We start from the raw sequence: 19,719 nt of genomic DNA on the forward strand, positions 1-19,719 counted from the left end.
TTGCTTGTAGATAACTGGGGCTGCATTGAAAAAAATTCCTTCTCAGTTGAGTTGCAGAAGTGAGGAGGTTACTTCCTCTCATCAGAAGTTTTAAAATCCTATAGAAAAGATGCACTTGCTTTTCAGTCTGAGTAAGTAGAAGAAAGAAGAACTCGAAGCAATTAAACAAGTGTGTAGAGGCCTTGTCACTAGTTTAGCTCAGCTGTAATAGTGGTGGATGATGGGCAGCCACAGCACATGCTAGCAGGCCATGTGTCAGTCTCTGGTGACATACAGAGGACTGGTTGAAGTATGTTAAGGCTGTATCATTTCACACGTGGCCTGACTTTTTCAATAATAACAAATCAAGTTGACATCTTAATTGCTACTCTTACACAGAGGAACTAGGATCATAGCAGCTTGTCTGACAGTGTGATCTGGGTATGAAAGGTGCAGCCTATTTTATGTACTGTAGTCTGCAGTCTGGTCTCCTTCTCTGCAGCACTGGGACCAGTAAAGTCCATTCAGCTCTAGTAGCTGACATGCAACTGTACTGTGTGGTCCTGTGGCTTTGCCCTTGACAGCTTTCCTGATGGCAGGCTCAGCATTTTTTACCTTTATTTCTTATGTCTTTAAAGCTTTGATGTTTTGTTTGCTTCTGAGAAGTTGCCAGGTAGTGCCAAAACCAGTTCTCTGGCTTAGTGGAGTAGCTTTGGACATAATACCAGTGTTGAGAGAGTTGGTGAGATGTGCTGAGAAGAACCTGACAAACATTGAGCAGAACGACACAGAGCTTTTAGGTACAAGGTACTGGAGTTGCCTAGCATGACTCACTTCCCCATAGCCTAGTTTCTGCTTGCTGTGTTTCACGCACCCAGGTAATCTTCATATGGCTTTGGCTTTAGCAGTGCGTTGAATTCCTATTAGCCAGTAGGCTTGGTTCACCCACTGATTCCAAGGTAATGTTGAAAGGGACCTTCGCACGGCAAAAGGTACTTAAAGTACTTGAAACTGACTCTTCCCAACCCCAGTCACAGCAGTAGCTGCCAAGAGGAATAGCTAAACTGTAATCTTCACCTCACTATACCCTTTTGTTAAATTAACATTTGCAATTGGGATCTGCAAGTGAAACAGTGAGGCTAAGAGTTAAACCTTGATTGAGGAACTGAGGAATGATGGGTGTGAATGTTAGATCTGCTCCAAGTTGTGCTTTGAGTGCTGTCTGCTGCTGGTGGGGGTACCAGAAAACTTCATGTTTTTGAAGAATGGCTGTTGGGCATTTCAGTCTATGAGGTGGAGGACTTCAGAAACAAAGGGCAGCTCTGATTCGTTGTCATGCATAATATCAAAGGAGGATTTGCAAATTCAGTTATTTGAAGAATTACGCTTGGTGTCTTGAGATAGATCTTGTGATGCACTTCTAATCTAGCAGAAGAACCCGTTATGTTATTGAACACACCGTAAGCATCCTGGAGCAGGGTTTTAGCTGACAACTAACTAGACAGCTAATTTATCTTAACTCTCAGGACAGGCCTGCTCTGTGTTAAAAGCTGGTGAGGCATGTTGGTGTTTAACACCTTGGCCCTGTGGGACTTGCATCCAAATTTTTAAAGCTGTTAGTAAAATTCTCTGGGCAGCGAATGAGGACTGTTAGTGTCATTTTCTTGTATGTATCAAAAAATACCTTCTTAAAGTATCGTTATCTGTGCATTACCCAGTGTGTCTAGGCAAGTGCCACGCTAACTCACTGCATACTCAATATGATAATATCCCTTTTCAGAGCAGCAGGGATTAAACTGAAGATGATCAGCGTGGCATTTCCAGCAGGAAAGACTATTCTTAATGCTAAGGGAGGCAGGGTGTGCTCCATGGGACAGAGTGGCCTCTAAGCACTGTGATCTGGAATACTCTGCTTTCCTGACCATCCTGGCTGCTTCTTGGCTGGTTGTTTGGGTTTTTTTTTTTCCCGCTTCATTTTGCCATTTAGATTGTCAGGCCCTGGGCCAAGTTATTTGTCTGCTCAGTCAATTCGGAGAGTTATAAAATAGCTTTGTTTATCTGTCTTGGGAACAGGACAAACAGCAAGTGTTTGCAACACGTTCCATAATCTAGATATAAGATGCTGTAGAACTGCATAGCCATATGCTATGCTACATGTATAGATTTTTTTAAAGCTGTTTTAAAATCTTTTTCAGATTCTAAATGGCTTCTAAGAAGTTGGGATCCGACTCTCATGGTAAGTGAAATTTGGTGTCTTTGTCTTTTCAACAGGATGAATCCTACTGTTGCTGCTGACTAATGTCCAAGCCTAGACACTCTATAGAGACTAATCTGTTTAGCCTCTGAGTAGGTTTTTGTTAGGAGTGAAGTGCCTTGGCTTCCTTCTTGCATAGTTGTTTGCTGACGCTGTGCCTGTTCTGTGATTAGACTGAAATTCAGTCTGTGCTGTTCCCTACTCCTTCATGGTAGAATAATACCTTCCCCTTCCCCCACTTCCCCCTTCAAAATCAAAGCTGAACTGCAGTTGTGATACTGATCTGATGTTTGCTGAAGTGGACATTAGATCTGTAGCTCCTTTCTATAGAAGTCACATGAAAAGTTGGATTGAAAGTGAAAATTTTAATGTATCATTGTGCTATACATGCTTTTTGCTCAACAGTGAATTTTTTTTTCATAAATTGGGCTAATCCAGTTCAGCAGGTAATGAAGAAGAGAGTATCATCTATATTTGAGATGCATAGTGTCATGCAGATGATTGGTATCATAATAATAATAAAAATTATTTGCCTGTATATGTGCTTATCTTTTAGAAGGTGTAATTTGAGGGGATTAGTATTTCTGTGGAACATTAAAAGTTCAGTTTGTTGTACATAATGTTGTACATAATGTAGCTTCTTTAAATCAGTAGTCATTCAAGGCAGTACTGGGAGGTTCACATGAAACTTGTAATGTGAATTTTCATGCCATAATAACTTCTGCCTTTAGAAACTCAGCCTTGATCTTCCTGGATAATCTTTCAGAGAATAGCATCCTCGAGAATTCCATCGTTCCTTGAGCTTTTTATTTATCCTGCAAGTGTAAAGTTGAAGTGCAGAATAAGAAATACCTCACTTAAATACATGGTTAAGGATTAATAAAAATTACTATCAAAACTTAATTTTTGGATGGTCTCCTTTGCTGTGGTCCAGTAATTCTACTGAAGACAATTAATTTCTTTATTAGATGGCTGCCAGCTCTTCAGCAGTTGCTCTTGTATCCATGAATGGTCTCTATGAGCACTTTGAACTACTTATGTTTTGAGTCTTGTTTTTATTTCTCTCTGCTTCCTAAGCCAGACTAGCAAAGACACTACTTGGAGCTGGAATTCGGCCTGTCTTAGATATTTCTCAAAACAGCATAGTGTGGTGGAACGTGCTTCTGGCTTCAAAATAACAAAATCAAAACAAATGGTGCTGTAAGCTGTCTGGTTAATTTGTCTACCCTTCTGTGTACTCTCTGTTCCAAAGACACCAGCAACACTGTCACACTGATGTTTCTGAGGAGTCGTGGAGCAACTTCCTTGGCTTACTATGGCTTAAGAAATCAGTGGGGCAATTGTTTCAGTCTTCTCTAGGGTTGTTAAGAATTAACGCCACTGAGTGAATTTTGGCATCTAGCCTAACAGCTACCTTCAGCTCAGTGTCTCTGTCAGGCTGATTAAATTGGTCAGTGTAGTTGATGCATCTCTTATGTTGAGCTGCGTATTAGAGGCTGGGACTTACTAGGACTGTTGTTGAATCACAGAATGGTTGAGGTTGGAAAGGACCTCTGGAGATCATCATGTCCGAACCCCCCACTCAAGCAGAGCCACTTAAGAGCTGGTTGCTCAGGACCATGTTCAGATGGAGATGAAGATTGAGACATAAGGCATGGGTGGAGGTAGAGAAGGGAACCCTTTTCCTGTCTTGAAGGGTATTCTTAGCATACACCTGTAACTATTCCTGACCATGTAATTTCAAATGCTCTCCTGTCACTTTAAGTTCTAGTAATTAGTGGCATCTAGAAATGCAGCTCTCATCTGTTGGACAAAAAGCTTGGATTATACAAAGTTCAGTATGCTAATATTGCTGTCATATTGTCACTGTCACTACACAACTTGAAAGCTTTTAACTCCAGTTTCTGAAAATTGCGTGTCGTTTGTGTGGCCACAAAAACTAAGTTCCACTTGGTTTCAAAACTGTTCCCCATTCATAACTGGTAACTGGTTTTATCTGAAATGTTCCCATTTTGCTGTCAAACTGGAGGACACTTCTGTAAGTTGGCCAGTGATTTCCACATTGCTAAAGCTGAGAGAAATCCTATTTGTAGTAGTTCCTTGGCCCTGGAGTATCGTAGGGCACAGTGTCAGAGGTCAGACTGACAGGTACAGTTTTGCCAGGGCTATTCTCAAAACTTCCTCAATCTACTTTTAATTGCTATTAAAAGGATGAAGTAGCTAACAGCCATATGAAATAACAGTTCAAACGAACCCTTTAATTGCTTCACTTGAACACGTGACTGTTGAAACAGTGGCTTGCATAATGCTTTCTATATGTAGGTTTTGCTTATTGCTTTAGAATTTGCTATTTAAAAGAATTTGCGCACTTATTTGTCTGTGTTCAGGCAGAAGGGTCATCAAAGCAAAGGGTTCTTGACTTTCTGGATCAGATTTTAACTTCACTAGACTAGTACTGTTCTCATTGGGCTGGAACAAAGCGAATACTATGTGCATCGGCATTTTGCCTGAGAGAGACTTTTTACCATTAAAACACACTCAGTGTGTTTCTTAATGTTTGCTTGCAGGTTTTGTAGCAGAGTTATAGTCAAGATAAGGTTATAGTAGTGGTTGTTACTAACAAGTCAGTATACTGCGAAGAAACTAGAAGGTTTTTATTCCTTAGTCCAACTTCTGAGGTAAACTATCAGTTATCAATGCAGCTCATCTAGTCTAGGTGTGTTTAGGTTTTTCTCTTTATTCCACCAAACCAAAGAGTATTGCTAGGTAACTCCCACAGTGTATGCTTGTACCCTCTGTGGCTAGTATTTATTTCAGGCAATGATGGCAGCTGTGCAAGGGGAGGTGTCTGCCGCTTACTGTGTCAATAGGTCTAATAAGTACTTGCACACTGTCACAGCACATTCGGGCTGTGAGATCGGTGCAGCGAGGTAATCCTGCTTCGCTTGGATCATCCTGCTTAGAGCAGGACTTGTGCCAGTGGAACTAAGCAGGACATAGTAGCAGCAGTCACACTGGACTCTGAGCAGTCACGAGATCTGGTTGTCTCTGACCTGGCCATGATTTCACCACGCTCAGTGCAGAGGCTGCCACAGTTGCTATTTCTGCATAAGCAAACATTCTGGCATATCCAGTTTCTCAGACTGCCAGCTCAAATACAATTTGGATGCTGTGTTGCAAATAGTGGTGTTGGTGGCCAGTGAGGTACCATCTGGATGCAGTGCTGTGTAATGCTTGAATGTGTGTGTGCTTCTCAGACAGCATCAGTGCAAATACTACTATATTCTCTCTGGAACATTTTTTCATCCTGGTGGTGCAGGTGGGATGTAGGTTATTCAGCCTGATGGTTTCAAAGCTGCAGGAAATACCACCTGTGTTCTAACAGGACTCGGGGACCAGCCAGTGTGGTGCATAGTATGAGAGCTCAAGTGATGACATCACATAAACATTTAACTCCAAATTAACAGGATGTTCCTGTTTTTGAAAACTGGTCATCCTTTTGGAGCCTGTGGCTGCCTTGTTGTAGATGAGTCAACAGTGAAGGAACACAAAACAGTACTTAAACTGTCATCTGAGTATGAAAATGGGTCAGATAAAAACAGCAAGTCACAGCTCACTGAGCAAGAGGTTAGTCACTAAACACCATCTTAGGTGTTGCCGCTAATGTCTTTTTTTGGGGGTTGGAACACTCAAAAGCAAAGTTACAAATGAGTGCTAGAGGAACACTTCAGATTGTTATACGCAGCCAGAAACCTTCCATGCAATTCCAAAAGCTTAAACGAGTGATCCAAGAGACCCCTGCCAGTTAGTCAAAAAAATGAGTGGAGTTTATCTTGCAGGTTTTCTAATATTCTTCACAGCAGCTCAAGGCAAATAAGCCCGTAGTCTGGCTTCTCAGAGGTGTTTGAGCTCTAAATGATTCTGCCACATGAGTTTGCAGCATTCCTGAAGAGTTTCATCCCAAAATACTTTTTTAATACCACATGTAAGTCGCAGACACAAAAGGACAGATGGAGGACCATGAAATAGGTGTGAGATCCCTCACTGGAGTGATCACAAATCTGATTAAGCTCGATTGCCCTGTTTCAAAAATCAGAATTGCAATGCTAGTCAAGATATTTCACTGTGTTTTGGTTAAAGCAAAGTGTCTAGACTTTGGGCCACTTTGCCCTTGTGACCACTTCTGTCCAAATGCTACTTCCTACTTGAATGCCAAAACTTGGATTTTAGTTTCTCTTAGCTGCTCTAGAGCTGGGTTATTTTAAAGCCTGTTTTGAATATGACAAAAAAGTGATAGATCTTTTTATATAACAATGCAGTGTTCAGGAGAACTTCAGTTTCCAGTTGTGTAGGCATCATCGTGTCACAAGGGATGCTAGGATGTTGGGTATATTGACTTCAAAATCAGTTCAATTGTTGGATTATTATGTTGTGGGTTTGTGGTTTGGGTTTTTTGTTTAAATTGTTATGGGCTAGAACATAAAAAAAAAAAAGGAAAAAGAAAAATAAACCACCAAGAACAAAACAGAGGCAATGAAGACCAAACAGATTTAATGTGTTTCTGATCAGGGAACTCTTTGTATTGAGTCACCTGATGTAGTTGGAGCGGCAGAGATAAAATAGCTCCCAAATACAGAAATGTGAGTCTTAACTGAATGCATTAAACTCCGAAGGGGTTTTTTTGATACAATTTCTGCTTTTGATCTTAGGGCCTTTCAGTTATCTTGATGATGTCCCATTTAAGATAGGCGATAAATTCAAAACCCCAGCGAAGGTTGGATTACCCATCGGTTTCTGCCTGCCTGATTCTTCTCAGCTTGTCAGAGAAGCCCAGGTAAGTGATGTGTTTTGTCCTGCTCTCTTCCCTTCACCCCTGGCTCCCAAATGTGTTACTATAAATTGCAAGTAGTCAGTTGCACACGTGTTCAAATGTTACTCTTGTTACTCCTGTAGTGTCATTTTGTATGCCAGGCAGTAGTTGCAAAAGATCTATTAGAATGTACAGAAAGATAAAAATACAATAGGCCGTGCAAAAAGCTTCTACTTGTTATCACTTTAAAAAGCTTAATAGCATTTATTTTAGTGTATCAAACTTTTAAAAAGCACAGTGGTTTTGTGTAGCAGTTAAAGTCTAAATGTTACCCTAACTAAACTTGAAGAGCATTTTTAAGAGGAAGAATGTCAAGAACCGATAAACCCATGCTACAGCATACTTAGAGAATCTTGTTTGAGGGTAACAGATGTTTCTATGACCCTATTTTATGGGTTCTTACAATAGTGTGATGAAGAAATAAATTCCCAGTTCTTGTTTTCTGTGCAGTTCTGCGTGGGAATTCTTTTCCAGCAGTAGAGCAAACAGGTTACAGCTTGGTATGGGTGTCTTCCAGATCTTTAGAAGCATGTCTCTGTTACCATAAACTGTTGATAGTATAAAAACTATAGCTTTACTGTAACTGTTGAAAATCTAATTTCCAAATGCAGGTCGTAATACAGAAAATCAAATTGAACTATGATTTCTCATTTGGAGTCATTATTTTCCTTGATCAGTCCCAACTGGTGATTGTTTTCACTTCAGCTGTGACAGACTGATGTAGTTGGTTCTACCTTTTCTTTTTGACTGTTTTATTTCCTGCCCTGTGTATTATTACCCTGTTACCTTACATCATGGCTTTTTCATTATAACCATCAAATGTGTACCTGATTGTCCTAGTAACACACATTTCCACCCAGTTAAGCTGGTGTGGGAGAGCTAAAGGAGACCAATGTTCTGTTGCTGGCTTCATTATGCTATGTCTCCCATTTTCCTGCCAAGCTGAGGCCCAAGTATAATATACCCGGTTGGAGTTCAGTCCCTTGCATAAAATGATGCGACCATGTAGACTGTGCATCTCACAGTGCAATTTGACTTTTTTACAGCTGTAGTGAGAGCTGTTAAAAAAAAGTGTAGGGAAGCAAAATTGACCAAAGCCAAATCTTCTTACCTAAATACCCACCTTTTTTTTTAGCATAACAGAATATATGGCTCTGGTCCGTTTTGGCCATGTATGATCGTATACATATACACACACATAAAACTATAATAGTTCTGCTCAGACAGGAAAATGTGTAGTCAGTGGTGCCCAGCACTTGTGCCAGCAGGTTGTTTTTCAGAGTCACCTTGCTGATAAATTGTGTATCTGATCTCCTCTCAGAGTTTTAGAGCTAAGGGAAGGGAAAACTGTTAATACAGTTGAGGCAGCAGGTCTCTAAGGATCTCACTGGAGCCCACTATAGGATGGGATGTGACACAACACATAGCGAGTCCTAGAACGGCCCAGTAGAGGCCCAGCATGCCTCACTGGCATGTTGCTCTTTAGAGCTAGGAATTGATATGGCCTAGCAGTCCTATGGCTAGTGCACTCCTGTTTGGTTATGTGCCATTATCCTGGCAACGATATCTTATGACTTCTTGTGAGTCACAGGTAAGTTACAGCCTGGACCTATTTTGTAGGCTGTGTTCTCTGAACATTTTGTGATCATTTAAAGACCATTTGAGGCTCTTCACTCTTCATAAGATATTAAAGCTTTAAGCAGATTTAGTCAGTTCAGAATTTTGTCCTCTCAACCAAGCCACTATGGTGGCCAGTAAACTGGTAGTGAATAGTTTATAAATGCCTTCCTGGCTAACCTGACCCTGAAGGAGCTGATGTTAAATTAGAAAAGCTTATGGGATCCTGTCATCACTTTTGGCTGGTGAGTCACTGGCATTGGGGTAAGAACCCTCCTAAACCAGTAGATGTAAAACTCAAGTCCCTTAGGAATATTTCAGGGGGAACTGAGTAATACCGTATTGGTCTTTGGATGCAAAAATACTCTGCCATAGTCTTGAACGACTTGTGGACAGGGCGTATTTCAGTGTTGCCAGATTGGGGTATGTTTGTCCCTCTAGTAATGCATTAGACTTTGCCTTGATACATCCATTGTCTTGAGGAGAGAGTGTGGAAGGGCTGTGAAACTGATCTTGGGGTGATCAGTAGTTGTAAAGCAAAACTAAGTGCAGGAAGGAGGCAAAATATGATACTCTAATCAAGACCAGAGTCAGGTTTGGCTGCTAGAGGCAAAATGAACTATTTCTGCTGTCCCTCTAGCTTTACCAGTCTGTAGGTTAGAAGAGATGCTGGGAAAAAATGATGATTGTGAATGGTAATTTATGGAACTGTTATTCCATGTTACTTGTGTTGCTGTTAGAAGTAGCAGCTATGATCCTTATAATTTGTCTTTTTTTTTTTTTTTTCCTCCTTTTCTCTCCACCCCCGGTCAGTATGACTTCTCACTGGAAAAGAAAACAATCAAGTGGGCTGAAGATATAAAAAAAATTCAAGCTGCCCAGAGAGAAGCTGAACGTAAGGCAGAAGAAGCACTAGCGAACTCAAAAGCTGCTCCAGAGGTCAGCAACAAAATGGGGTTCTCAGAGGGACCTTGTCCTGAGGCCATGCCTCCTCCTATTAACCCCATCCTCGCTAGCCTGCAGCACAATAATATTCTTACTCCCACACCAGCCAACAGCAGCTCTGTGAAGCAAAAGGTTCTCAGTCCACCTTGTCCAAAAGCAGATTTCAACCCAGCTGATTTTGAATGTGAAGAAGACCCATTTGACAAACTGGAATTAAAAACTATCGATGATAAGGAAGAATTGAAAAATATTCTTGAAATTCATGTTGGTACTACTGGGCCAATTGTTGCCCAGCTGTTAGATAATACTTTGCCCAAAGGAGGGTCTGAGTCTGTGCTACAAGATGAGGAAGTTCTGGCATCCATAGAAAGGGCCACGTTGGACTTCAAGCCCCTTCACAAACCCAATGGCTTTATCACTTTACCGCAGTTGGGAAACTGTGAAAAGATGTCCTTGTCTTCCAAAGTGTCCCTGTCCCCTATCACTTCAGTGAGCAATATCAAATCCCTGTCCTTTCCTAAACTTGACTCCGATGAGAGCGATCAAAAATCATCAAAGCTCACGAGCACTTTCCACAGCACTACCTGTCTCCGCAATGGCACTTTGCTCAGCTCTTTGCAGACCTGTGCTCAGAGTAAAGCTAGTGAACTGAATGGACACCACATGGTTGGTCTTTCCACTCTAAATGAGGACAGTGGCATGGAGACTTCAACATTATCCTCTTCATCCAGGCTGCCTTCCCTGGCTGTGTCGACAGTTTATACAGAAGAAGAATCATCTCAAAACACAGTGACCACGGTAAAATGCAGGGTGTTAGAATTGGGGTTGCTGGGGAGACATGCAGGTGCAGAGGCAAATAGTGCTTCTGAAATATCCAGTGGTTTTGGTTTTAATTAGTTGGGAGTGATGTGTAGCTCCTCCTAATTTACACAGCAAATTGATCAGTCCAACAGGTCTTCATGCTGGCAGTTTTGAACCTCAGATTATTGCTCTGCAGGTTTCCTGCAAATCTGACATTTTTAGACCAGTTCTGGTGGTTTTTCTTTCAGCTTTTCAGCTCTTGTTCATAATTGCATGCCTTTGAGCTAAGCGTATGTCTTCTTCGTAAGGGCCTGCATTCCATCTTCCCCAACTGTGATCTATCAGATTCTGAAGCACTATTAGGTTTTGAGTTAAATTGCTTCTAGATTTGTTCCTTTGCTTGCTTATTTATTTGCTGGAAATAATGGGAAATGCAGACAATGATAGATTAAAAAACACAGATGTGCTGTGTCATTCAGGAAAGAAAAAAAGTCCTTGCAGTTGCCAACGGTGAAATAAATACCTTTAATTTTCTTCCTGAGATCCTTTTAAAAACTAATATCTAAAAGGAAGAAAAATTTGATGATCTGAAATCTGGTATTTAACCTCTTCCTTGTGAAGGAGGGTGGAAGGATGGCTTGGTGGATACTAAAACCAGTCGTGAAGATCACCTTGGATCACTGATATTACAGTTGGTTGCTCTGTGACTCCGAGACAAGAGGTTGATGCTTTGTTTCCTCAAACTTGTAGCAAGTTCTACAAGCTCTTAACATTACTTGAGAGATACTTGACTTCATGCTATCTGTTGTCTTTGTCTCTTTGCGAATAAGAGCAGAGATTTCAGTAAGTGTGTAAGCTTTTTTCCAAAGAACCCAAGATCTGGATACCAATACTCATGAAGACTAGTGAAAACTGTGTAGTCAAATCCTCTACCTGGCTCTAAAATAATCTGGTTTCTTCTGTCCAATATAAGCAGTTCTTCAGTGGTTCTGTGGTGTTACTGGCATACTGTAAGTTTTTGTGTGACACCATGTGCTCCGAGACAAGTGACACTGCTTTTCTTCTGTTGTTCTTTTACCTCTTTTCAGGCTTAGGTAAATGCACTATTAATTGTGAAATACAGTATTCTGACAGCCAGCGTATTTGTTGGTGCATGGCAGAACAGCTGATTATTGATCACTAGAACAAATTTGATACAATAAACTTTGGCAGAAGCAGCAATGTGATGAACAACTGCTTACTGCTACAGATCACAGGGTTTAGAATCAATTGTATGATTGTACATAGCTCAGAGGTGAAACCTCAAAGTATGACACATGACAGATCTCAAGAGATTAACGTGAAAGATGACTTACATTTAGATAGATGGGCATTGAGATGGCCAAATTTTCACTCTTAACTATTCAGATATCTATGCTGGATTGAAACATTAAAGACCAAGAAGGAGGGTGTATTGTCAGGAATGCTGTAAGGGAAGATACAAACTCATAAACAAACAAACAAGTAGACTTACTAGGAGAAGTAATAAAGATCTTAATTTCAACCTATTTCTGCTTTTGAAGTAGCAAACCAAGAAATAGGTATGCTGACAGAACTTGTTATTTCTGTTTAAATTCCAAGAGTTCAGGCTATACTTGTTTCACATTTCCACAATATGGTCCCAGTGGCTGGAAAATGACAGCTGAGCTGCAAGATATTGAAGTAAATGCAACAAAAGTATTGAAGTAAATGTAACAAAATTCGTCAGAGTATGAAAATGATAGAAGGAAGTTGCAGTCATCCCTGTGGCTGGGAGCAGAAGGGTCATGTGTCCCTATTCTGCAAGGTTACACAAGAATAAGCCTGGCTATTTTCATGGAACCACAGAATGGTTTGGGTTGGAAGGGACCTCAAAGTTCATTGAGCTCCAACCCCCCTGCCAAGGCAGGAACACCTTCCACCAGCCCAGGTTGCTCAAAGCCCCGTCCAGCCTGGCCTTGAACACTGCCAGGGAGGGGGCAGCCACGGCTTCTCTGGGAAACCTGTGCCAGGGCCTCACCACCCTCACAGGGAAGAACTTCATTACGCATAAGGAAGCGTGGCTGCTGTGTGACAAGTCTTGGCTTTGTCCCTTGCAATTCCCCCATGTGTTTGCCTTGGCTGAAAGTCACTGACCACAAGCACAGGTTGTCAAGCTCAAGCAGTCTGAGGAGGAGTTGGTTTTCCCAGACTCTTGCATCTCTTGTGTCAAAAGCAATTTTGGCTTTCCTGGCTGCAGCATCAATAACAAAGCATCATCCTTCAATTTAATAACCATATGATTTGAGAGCTAATCCAGATCCCCGTTTCAGTGTATCCCATAGTCTAGTGCTTTTTTGCTCTGGCAAAAGTGTCTGGAGACAGTGTGTGTGTTTGAACCCTTCTACCACCATGAGGAGGGGTTCTTCAGTAAACCAGTCCATCAGGCTGAATGTGATTATTTAGGCTTTGTCTCCTAGAAGAGAGATTCTTACCCTAGAGATGATCAGAAGTACAGAACCAAACCTCCCAGGTGGTGATTTGGGGTTTTTTTTTGCAAGTAAATGGAGTTTGTCAAAATCCTGATAGATTTTCTCAAAATTGGTTTTCTATAAACAGTTTTTCAGGCCCAAAAAGGGCCCAAAGAAGGTCTTTCTGAAAGAAGTGGACAGGCTTTCAAGCAATCTATGTTGACATAATAAGTATTTAAAAATGCCAAAAACTGAGGCTCCTGGTCCACAGTGATTTCTTGCAGTCTTTTCTAATTCTATTTAAAGTGCAGAAAGACTTGTAAATGGCTGAATTGAAGTGTACAGATACGATGGTGCAGTTCTGCCTTTGCACTGGCTATCTTGGGCGAAGTAGTGTGAAGTGGTGAGTTGGTTCCGCCCTCTGGCAGCCAGGTTCTGCAGGAACAGAGCAGCTGTACAGCAGGGAACATTACCCAGCCTTGTTGGTGTAGAAAAATCACATGCTCTTTTTAGCCAGTGTGCCACATTGCTTATATATGGCATATATATGAAATACAGTGCTTTGAGAGTGGAAAAGGAGTATGTGTTTCTCTTTCTCATGGTCAAAAAGTCAGGAGAAGTCTGTAGGCAATAACTTCAAAATTATCAGTGTCATTTAGGCCATGTAGTACTGGATCAAGAGCTGAACACGAGCCAGTGTGTTACACTGAGCTTATATGAGCAGGTAACTGTTACAGTGACAGAATAAATAAGCTTACAGTTACTATGAAGGAGGACACATACTTCATGGAGTATAATCAAGTTGTAGAGTGCTAAGAGAAGAAACAATCCTTATGATGGATATTGTGTAACTAGACACAACTGTGTAATGTCTGCTCTCATAATGTGGAAGCCTGATCAGACCACAAGTCTCCCTAATATGGTAGACTTATTCCCAGATCTTTCCTATAAAACCCTTCTTACCCCCTGTATAAAATTCTGCTCACTAGTACTTAATGGTTATAGTCATCGTATTTGTGTGTTGTCCAACAGGTACACCCAGACTACAAGGAAACAGAAGTCCCTGTGGTAAGTTCCCAAATACCTGTGTGCTTGCACTGGATCATGTTTCTGAAAATCTCCAGAAGTAGTGTTCCTTTGAATACAAAAAATTGTAGGTGACAGGTAAAGTAGGGGTGAAGTAAGCAATCTCCATGCTTCCTCTGAGGTACAGGCTTTGGCTGTATCATGAGGACCTCACTGTTGCAAACATTGGGTATCGAAAGGTTTTGGTCCCACTGGTAGGAGAGGGTATATTGTGAAGAATCTGGGGTGTTGTTTGTTGCTTTGAGGGTAAAAGAGTATGGTGGGAGTCAGCCTATGTGTACTGCTCGGTTTCATCCTAACAGTAACTTCCCAAGGGCACTCTAGAAAACCTCTCAGATTAGTTACCTGAGGTATCCTGGTTCTGCACTAGCCAGAGAGAGGATGTGGGGATGCAGAAAATGACCATCACCCCAACCTCTGGATTTTTCCCTTTAGGTAACGCACCAAAATTTCCCAGTGTCTAAAGTGCCCAACAACACCAGCTGCACAAAGTGGTTGGGTGGCCCCACTCCTGAACTACAGCAGGCCCTCTCTGCTAGCGAGAGGCAGTGCGTAGAGACAGTCGTCAACATGGGGTACTCGCCTGAGAATGTCCTGAAAGCCATGAAGAAGAAAGGACAGAACATAGACCAGGTAAGAGCTTGTGCAATGGGGAAGAAACCCTTAGTTGGATGCTGATTCTGCTGAGAAACAACCTTGGTTTTGCAAAATGGATAGGAGAGAACACCTTTATTCTAACAGGGTGTTGCAGCCTGTATCTGCTGCAGTATTAACTGCTAGAGACGTTGTCACCTGGCAATAACAACTCCTAAAACTGAAGAAAAGAGCATCAGGGCATGTTTCTGATGACAGACTGCTTGAGACAGCCACACTGTGGGTGCTTGCTAGAGCTGACTGATCTTGTGATGGGCCCTTAGCTCCAAAACCATCCAAAGGAAGCTTAGTGTGGCTCTACTTATGCTTAGTGCTGTGTGACAGAAAAGGTACACCAGCTTCCCTTGTTCTGAACACGAAGGGTTCTAATGCTGACCTCTCTCGTTGTAGAGGGATTGGCCCCTGTAGGGTTAAGACAGCCCTGAAGGGCTCTCACAAGGCACCACTGACTGACTTTCTTGTGTGCGTTCTGGTTGTGGTGCTTCCTGCCTTGTGTGGCCTCAAATGCTTGCTAAAAGCAGGTCACAGAGCATAAAGGGCTGCAGGGTGAAGCGTGGCTCTGGGTCTTGGATCCGCTTCAAACAAATGTTTTAAAGCAGGGAGCGCATGGCCGAACTCCCCGTACTGACCCTAGTCAGGCTGTGCGCTGCACTGAGCGTCGCCTGGCGGGACTCTGCCTGGGGAGGAGGAGTGTCCCCATGACTTCTGCTTGAGCTGATCTGCGTGCCCGCTACCTGTGCTTCAGGAGTGGTTTAAGCTGTGCACTGGAGTGAACTGTAATATCAAATGGAAAAAATGTCCCTTAGGAGGATAGTTTTAAATCCTGATGTATTTGTAGGCTGTGTTCTTTTGCATAGCTAGCGTTACTGATCTGACCTTTCCCCCTGCCTCTCAAAGCTGAGGACAGATCGGAAATTTGGCAGCAGTTTCTGGGTGTGTGTGCTGGGATTTGCAGCTCACTCACCAGTATGCTGAGTTGATCTTAAAAGGCTGACTGCTTTCAGATTGCATCAGCTCCTGCGGCTGTCTGAGGAAGCTAAAAGCTGGCACATCTTGACTGCTGGACCTACAGTTTAATTTTAAAAACTTCTAGTATAAAAAGCACAGTTAAACTTCTGCCTTCTGCTCAGTGATCAGGCACGGAAGGCTAAAGATAGTCTTCTGAGACTACTTTGACTAGAGTGGAAGATGATGTTCAGAGCTGGTGGGAGAGCACAGGAGGACAGAAGGGCTCATCTGTTTTCTCTGAAGCAGGTCTTGCATAAAGAACATTTCAGCTCTGCTAGGAGGGACTTTATCTAGGTCCCTGGTGAAGCCTGGGGTAGAGTTATGCTCAGCCCCTCTGCCTGGACAGAGTTGGTACCCAGCCATGTGCTACAAATGCTGCTCTGCAAGCTGTTGTTGTTTTTTTTTTTTCTTCATTCCCCCCAGGTTTTGGATTACCTGTTTGCACATGGACAGCTTTGTGAGAAGGGCTTCGATCCACTTCTTGTTGAAGCAGCGTTGGAAATGCACCAGTGTTCAGAGGAGAAGGTGAGGGTGCAGTGTGCTAAGGAGTAGAGAGAATGTGCTGTGATGGGCAATTCCAGCAGCAATTCCACTGGCTGCTGTAACTCCGGCTTTCATGGTAATGCTGCCTTGTTTCCAAAACTGACCGCAAGGAGCATCCTTGCAGTGAGAGAGCGAATATGTGTTAAAGCATTAGATTTCTGCATTGGTTTATTACTCTCACTTGCATGCATATTTATGGGGACAGGATTTCTTAAAGACCCTGCTTATTCTGGTTGTAATGTTTTGAACCCAGAGTGCTCTTGTTGGCAAGATGCTTGGTACAGAGACAGTAAAATTCAGAAGCAGCAAATTATCTTTCAGACCTGCCAGCCTGGCTTGGTCATGAATTTTCTCCCTTGTACAAAAGCATCTGCTTGGCTGCTCAGCAAATGGGGTTTGGGCACGCTCTGGAAGAAGACATAAAATATGTTTCTTTTGGGGTCTGGTTTGTTGTCTAGCTGCTTTACCAGCACCAAAGATACAGAGGCAGGAGCAGGTAGCCAGGGCAGAGAGGACAGCAGGATCTTCTAATGTCTGCCAGCCTGTTGTATGCTAGATCATTACATGACATCTTTAGAGGTGCAACCCAATGCCCTCAGATGTAGATATGCCTTCCTGCTTTTATTGGACTTAAGTGATGAGCTTCAAACAGAAGAACAATGGTGTGAAGGTGGGAGAAGTAACTGAATTCAGGAACACATTTGCTACTGGCTTAGCCCCAAAATTGGAAATGGGTAATCTCCTAATTGCCTATTTCAGCCTGTTTGCTTGTTCTTGTTTTTCCCTTTCCCGTGGAGGCACTGTAAATGGCACAGGGTTCATAAAAGTCTTGATCAGCTGATTCACTTCTTGTCACCTCATATTTTTCAAAGCTCAAGGAGGATTTGTGGTTGATGTTGGTAGTAGCATGCCCACTAGGGTTTGTGCTAATCCCCCGAGTTTGCCCAGGCCAGTTGGTAGCAAGGGCTACTGTTCCCAAAGTCAAAGTAACTTTAAAAAAATCTAGATGCAGTGGGAGTAGGGTGCTGCTAATCAGCATTGTGGGGAGCCCAAATTGAGCCAGACTGATAAATTTCCTACTGGGAGAGAGACATCCCCACAGACTGAGCTTTGGTGCACTTGCTGAAAAGGATTTTGGAAATGCAGGACTGCAGACAGAAGGGACTGAAGGTGAGGCCCTGTGGGCTGCTGCACCCGGAGCTCTGCTGGCTCTGGTCTGAGTGGACTTTCTCAAAACAGAGCTGGAACAGGCTGTACTTGGGGAGGAGAAATCCACCCCGTGGGGTGCCCCATCGCTGAAGACAGGATCTGTACTGAACCTCCACCAAGGGCTGATTCTCTTTTCTCTTGCAAATAATGGACTGTCTGTGTCTTTCAGATCACAGAACTTCTCCAGCTAATGAGTCAGTTTAAAGAAATGGGCTTTGAACTAAAAGACATTACGGAGGTCTTATTATTACATAACAACGACCAACACAATGCTTTGGAAGATCTAATGGCCCGTGCAGGAGCCAGCTGAAAACACATTCCTGGATTCTCAGTGTGCAACAGAGCAGGACCCCGCCACCTTCACACCCAGTGTGACTTGCTCCTGGCAGGAAGGAGTCCTGCTTTTCACATACATGGGACAGTGACTGAGCAAGCCCACCCGCGTGCATCACTCCAGCATTTCTCTTTCCACTGAGAGCCAACTTTCTTAAATTTTTAAAGTGTCCTTTCCTAAGTTTCCTTTTTCCAGCCTGGCCACGGAGAGTTTAGGCTGCCCAGCCTCTACTGGAATTGTACATAGGTAGAGATGGGAGTGGTTCCCCCCCTCACTGTTGCACTGGAGTTGGACAGAAGAATACTGAGTTGGTTCTAAAACTAGGATGCTTTGGTTCTTTGAAGCTGCTTTCATGGTGTCTGCTTGTACTGAACTACTTGACTGTGTCACGGTCCAGATTAACTGGTTAAATTTGACCTTAGTGCAATGGAGTTTTATTTTTTGGTTGAAAGTTAGTCTGTAACTTAGTAAAACACTGGTTCAGAAACTGTCGCTATGCATAAAGAAAGAAGCTGTTCCTCGTGTGTTTTTTTTTGTTTTTTTTAACCCATGCATCCAACACTTCTGCCAGACATGAGTGTCCAGTGCTGAGTGGTGTGTAAGTTCTCTTGAAACAGGTAAGCTGTGAACTCTACCTGGATGTGCAACTTGTGTTGGTTCTTGAATTTGAAGACAGAGAGCTGGGGCTCAGTATTCTTAATCCCCCAGGCTTGTAGGATATTTAAGACAATGCCCTGCTAGGAAATCAGTTATCTTTGTTTTAAATAATACTCAGTGTGATGCAGGAGGCTTCTTTCAAGCACTTTCTTTAAAACAAATATACTCACTGCATTAGGTCCATTTCTCACACTGCTATAGAATTACACAATAACATCTAGTCCTAGAAGTCAGGTTTTGAGTTGGTTTTGATAGTTTGAAGTATTACATTGTACACCGTTCAAGTTCTGAATACATGAAATATCAGCAGTCTTGAGGAATCTTTATAGTAATTTGCTAAATATTTTGATTCTGCAGAAGAACAACTAATAAAACCCTCAAATATAACTCCCAGTGTCATGGTTCCCATCTCTCATGCTCTTTGGCTTCAGCAGATGAAGAACTTGCTGGATCCTGCCTGCCCAGGCGCTGCCATTCCTGTAGGCACATGTGAACAGAGTGTTGGGTAGAACAACCTGGTGTCCAGGCAGGAGACTGCAGTGGTGAAATATTCTGCTTTTTTCTGTGGCTTATTTTTGTTTTGTTGCAAAATCCAAGCCTGAGGGTCCAAACTCATGTTGGAGCGTGGAGCTGGGAGCACTGGATTTGGGGAGGGGAAAACGGCTTGGCTTGTTGCCTCCGTTCAGGTTTTTCAGTAGAAGGTTTTAACTCATCAGGACCCAGAAGGAGATGGCATTTGTCTCCTGTAATGTTGTTAACTTTACATGACCAAGCCATTTGGGTCCAGTGTTAATTCCTGGAATTTTCTGTGAGGTGCTCAACTATGTTAATTTACATACCTTTACTTAAAATAATGCTGAGGAGAGATGTAGCTAGCACATGTCTACGAGATGTGGAGATGGGTGATGAACAGGACCAGGGCAGATTGCTTTGTATCCTATCCTGTAGCATTGAGCTTCACCAGTTTCTATTGGTGGGGCTGAAATTAAAACTTGTCTAAGGACATCCAGCAGCTGCTGCCTCTGTGGGTGCAGGTGAAGCAGTTGCCCAGCTTTCCCAGGTGAGAAAGGTGACAGTCTGAAACAAGGAAATGATGCTCCTGATAAGTCAGAAAAGCTTGAAAACTAAAACTGCTTTACTGTCACTGCTGGGAGCATTCAGTTTTGCTGCTTGTTTTTTTTGTTTTTCTCAGAACTAATATCTAAACAAGTCCATGTCTGGTACTAGGCAGTCCTGAGGGGTCGTCTTGCCAGTGACTAAATAACTATTTAGACCAAACTTCTCAATAAAACAA

At 42.5% G+C, this 19,719-nt stretch overlaps 1 protein-coding gene across 2 annotated transcripts in view; it reads left to right on the forward strand.

Moving 5' to 3' along the window:
• UBAP1 (ubiquitin associated protein 1) overlaps nt 1–18,285 on the forward strand; it is a 34,695-nt gene extending 16,410 nt beyond the window's left edge. The window contains exons 2-8 of one of the 2 annotated variants that reach the window (XM_074932024.1): nt 2,175–2,215; nt 6,943–7,067; nt 9,534–10,463; nt 13,967–14,002; nt 14,456–14,653; nt 16,106–16,207; nt 17,604–18,285. In XM_074932024.1, coding sequence (XP_074788125.1) covers nt 2,182–2,215; nt 6,943–7,067; nt 9,534–10,463; nt 13,967–14,002; nt 14,456–14,653; nt 16,106–16,207; nt 17,604–17,744 — 1,566 coding nt within the window. In that variant the 5' untranslated portion in view covers nt 2,175–2,181 and the 3' untranslated portion in view covers nt 17,745–18,285. The remainder of the gene's footprint in view (nt 1–2,174; nt 2,216–6,942; nt 7,068–9,533; nt 10,464–13,966; nt 14,003–14,455; nt 14,654–16,105; nt 16,208–17,603) is intronic. The other variant, XM_074932025.1, reaches the window with a different exon arrangement.
• Nucleotides 18,286–19,719: the final 1,434 nt, after the last annotated feature.

This window comes from Athene noctua, chromosome Z, assembly GCF_965140245.1.
Source record: "Athene noctua chromosome Z, bAthNoc1.hap1.1, whole genome shotgun sequence".
Lineage (NCBI taxonomy): Eukaryota > Metazoa > Chordata > Aves > Strigiformes > Strigidae > Athene > Athene noctua.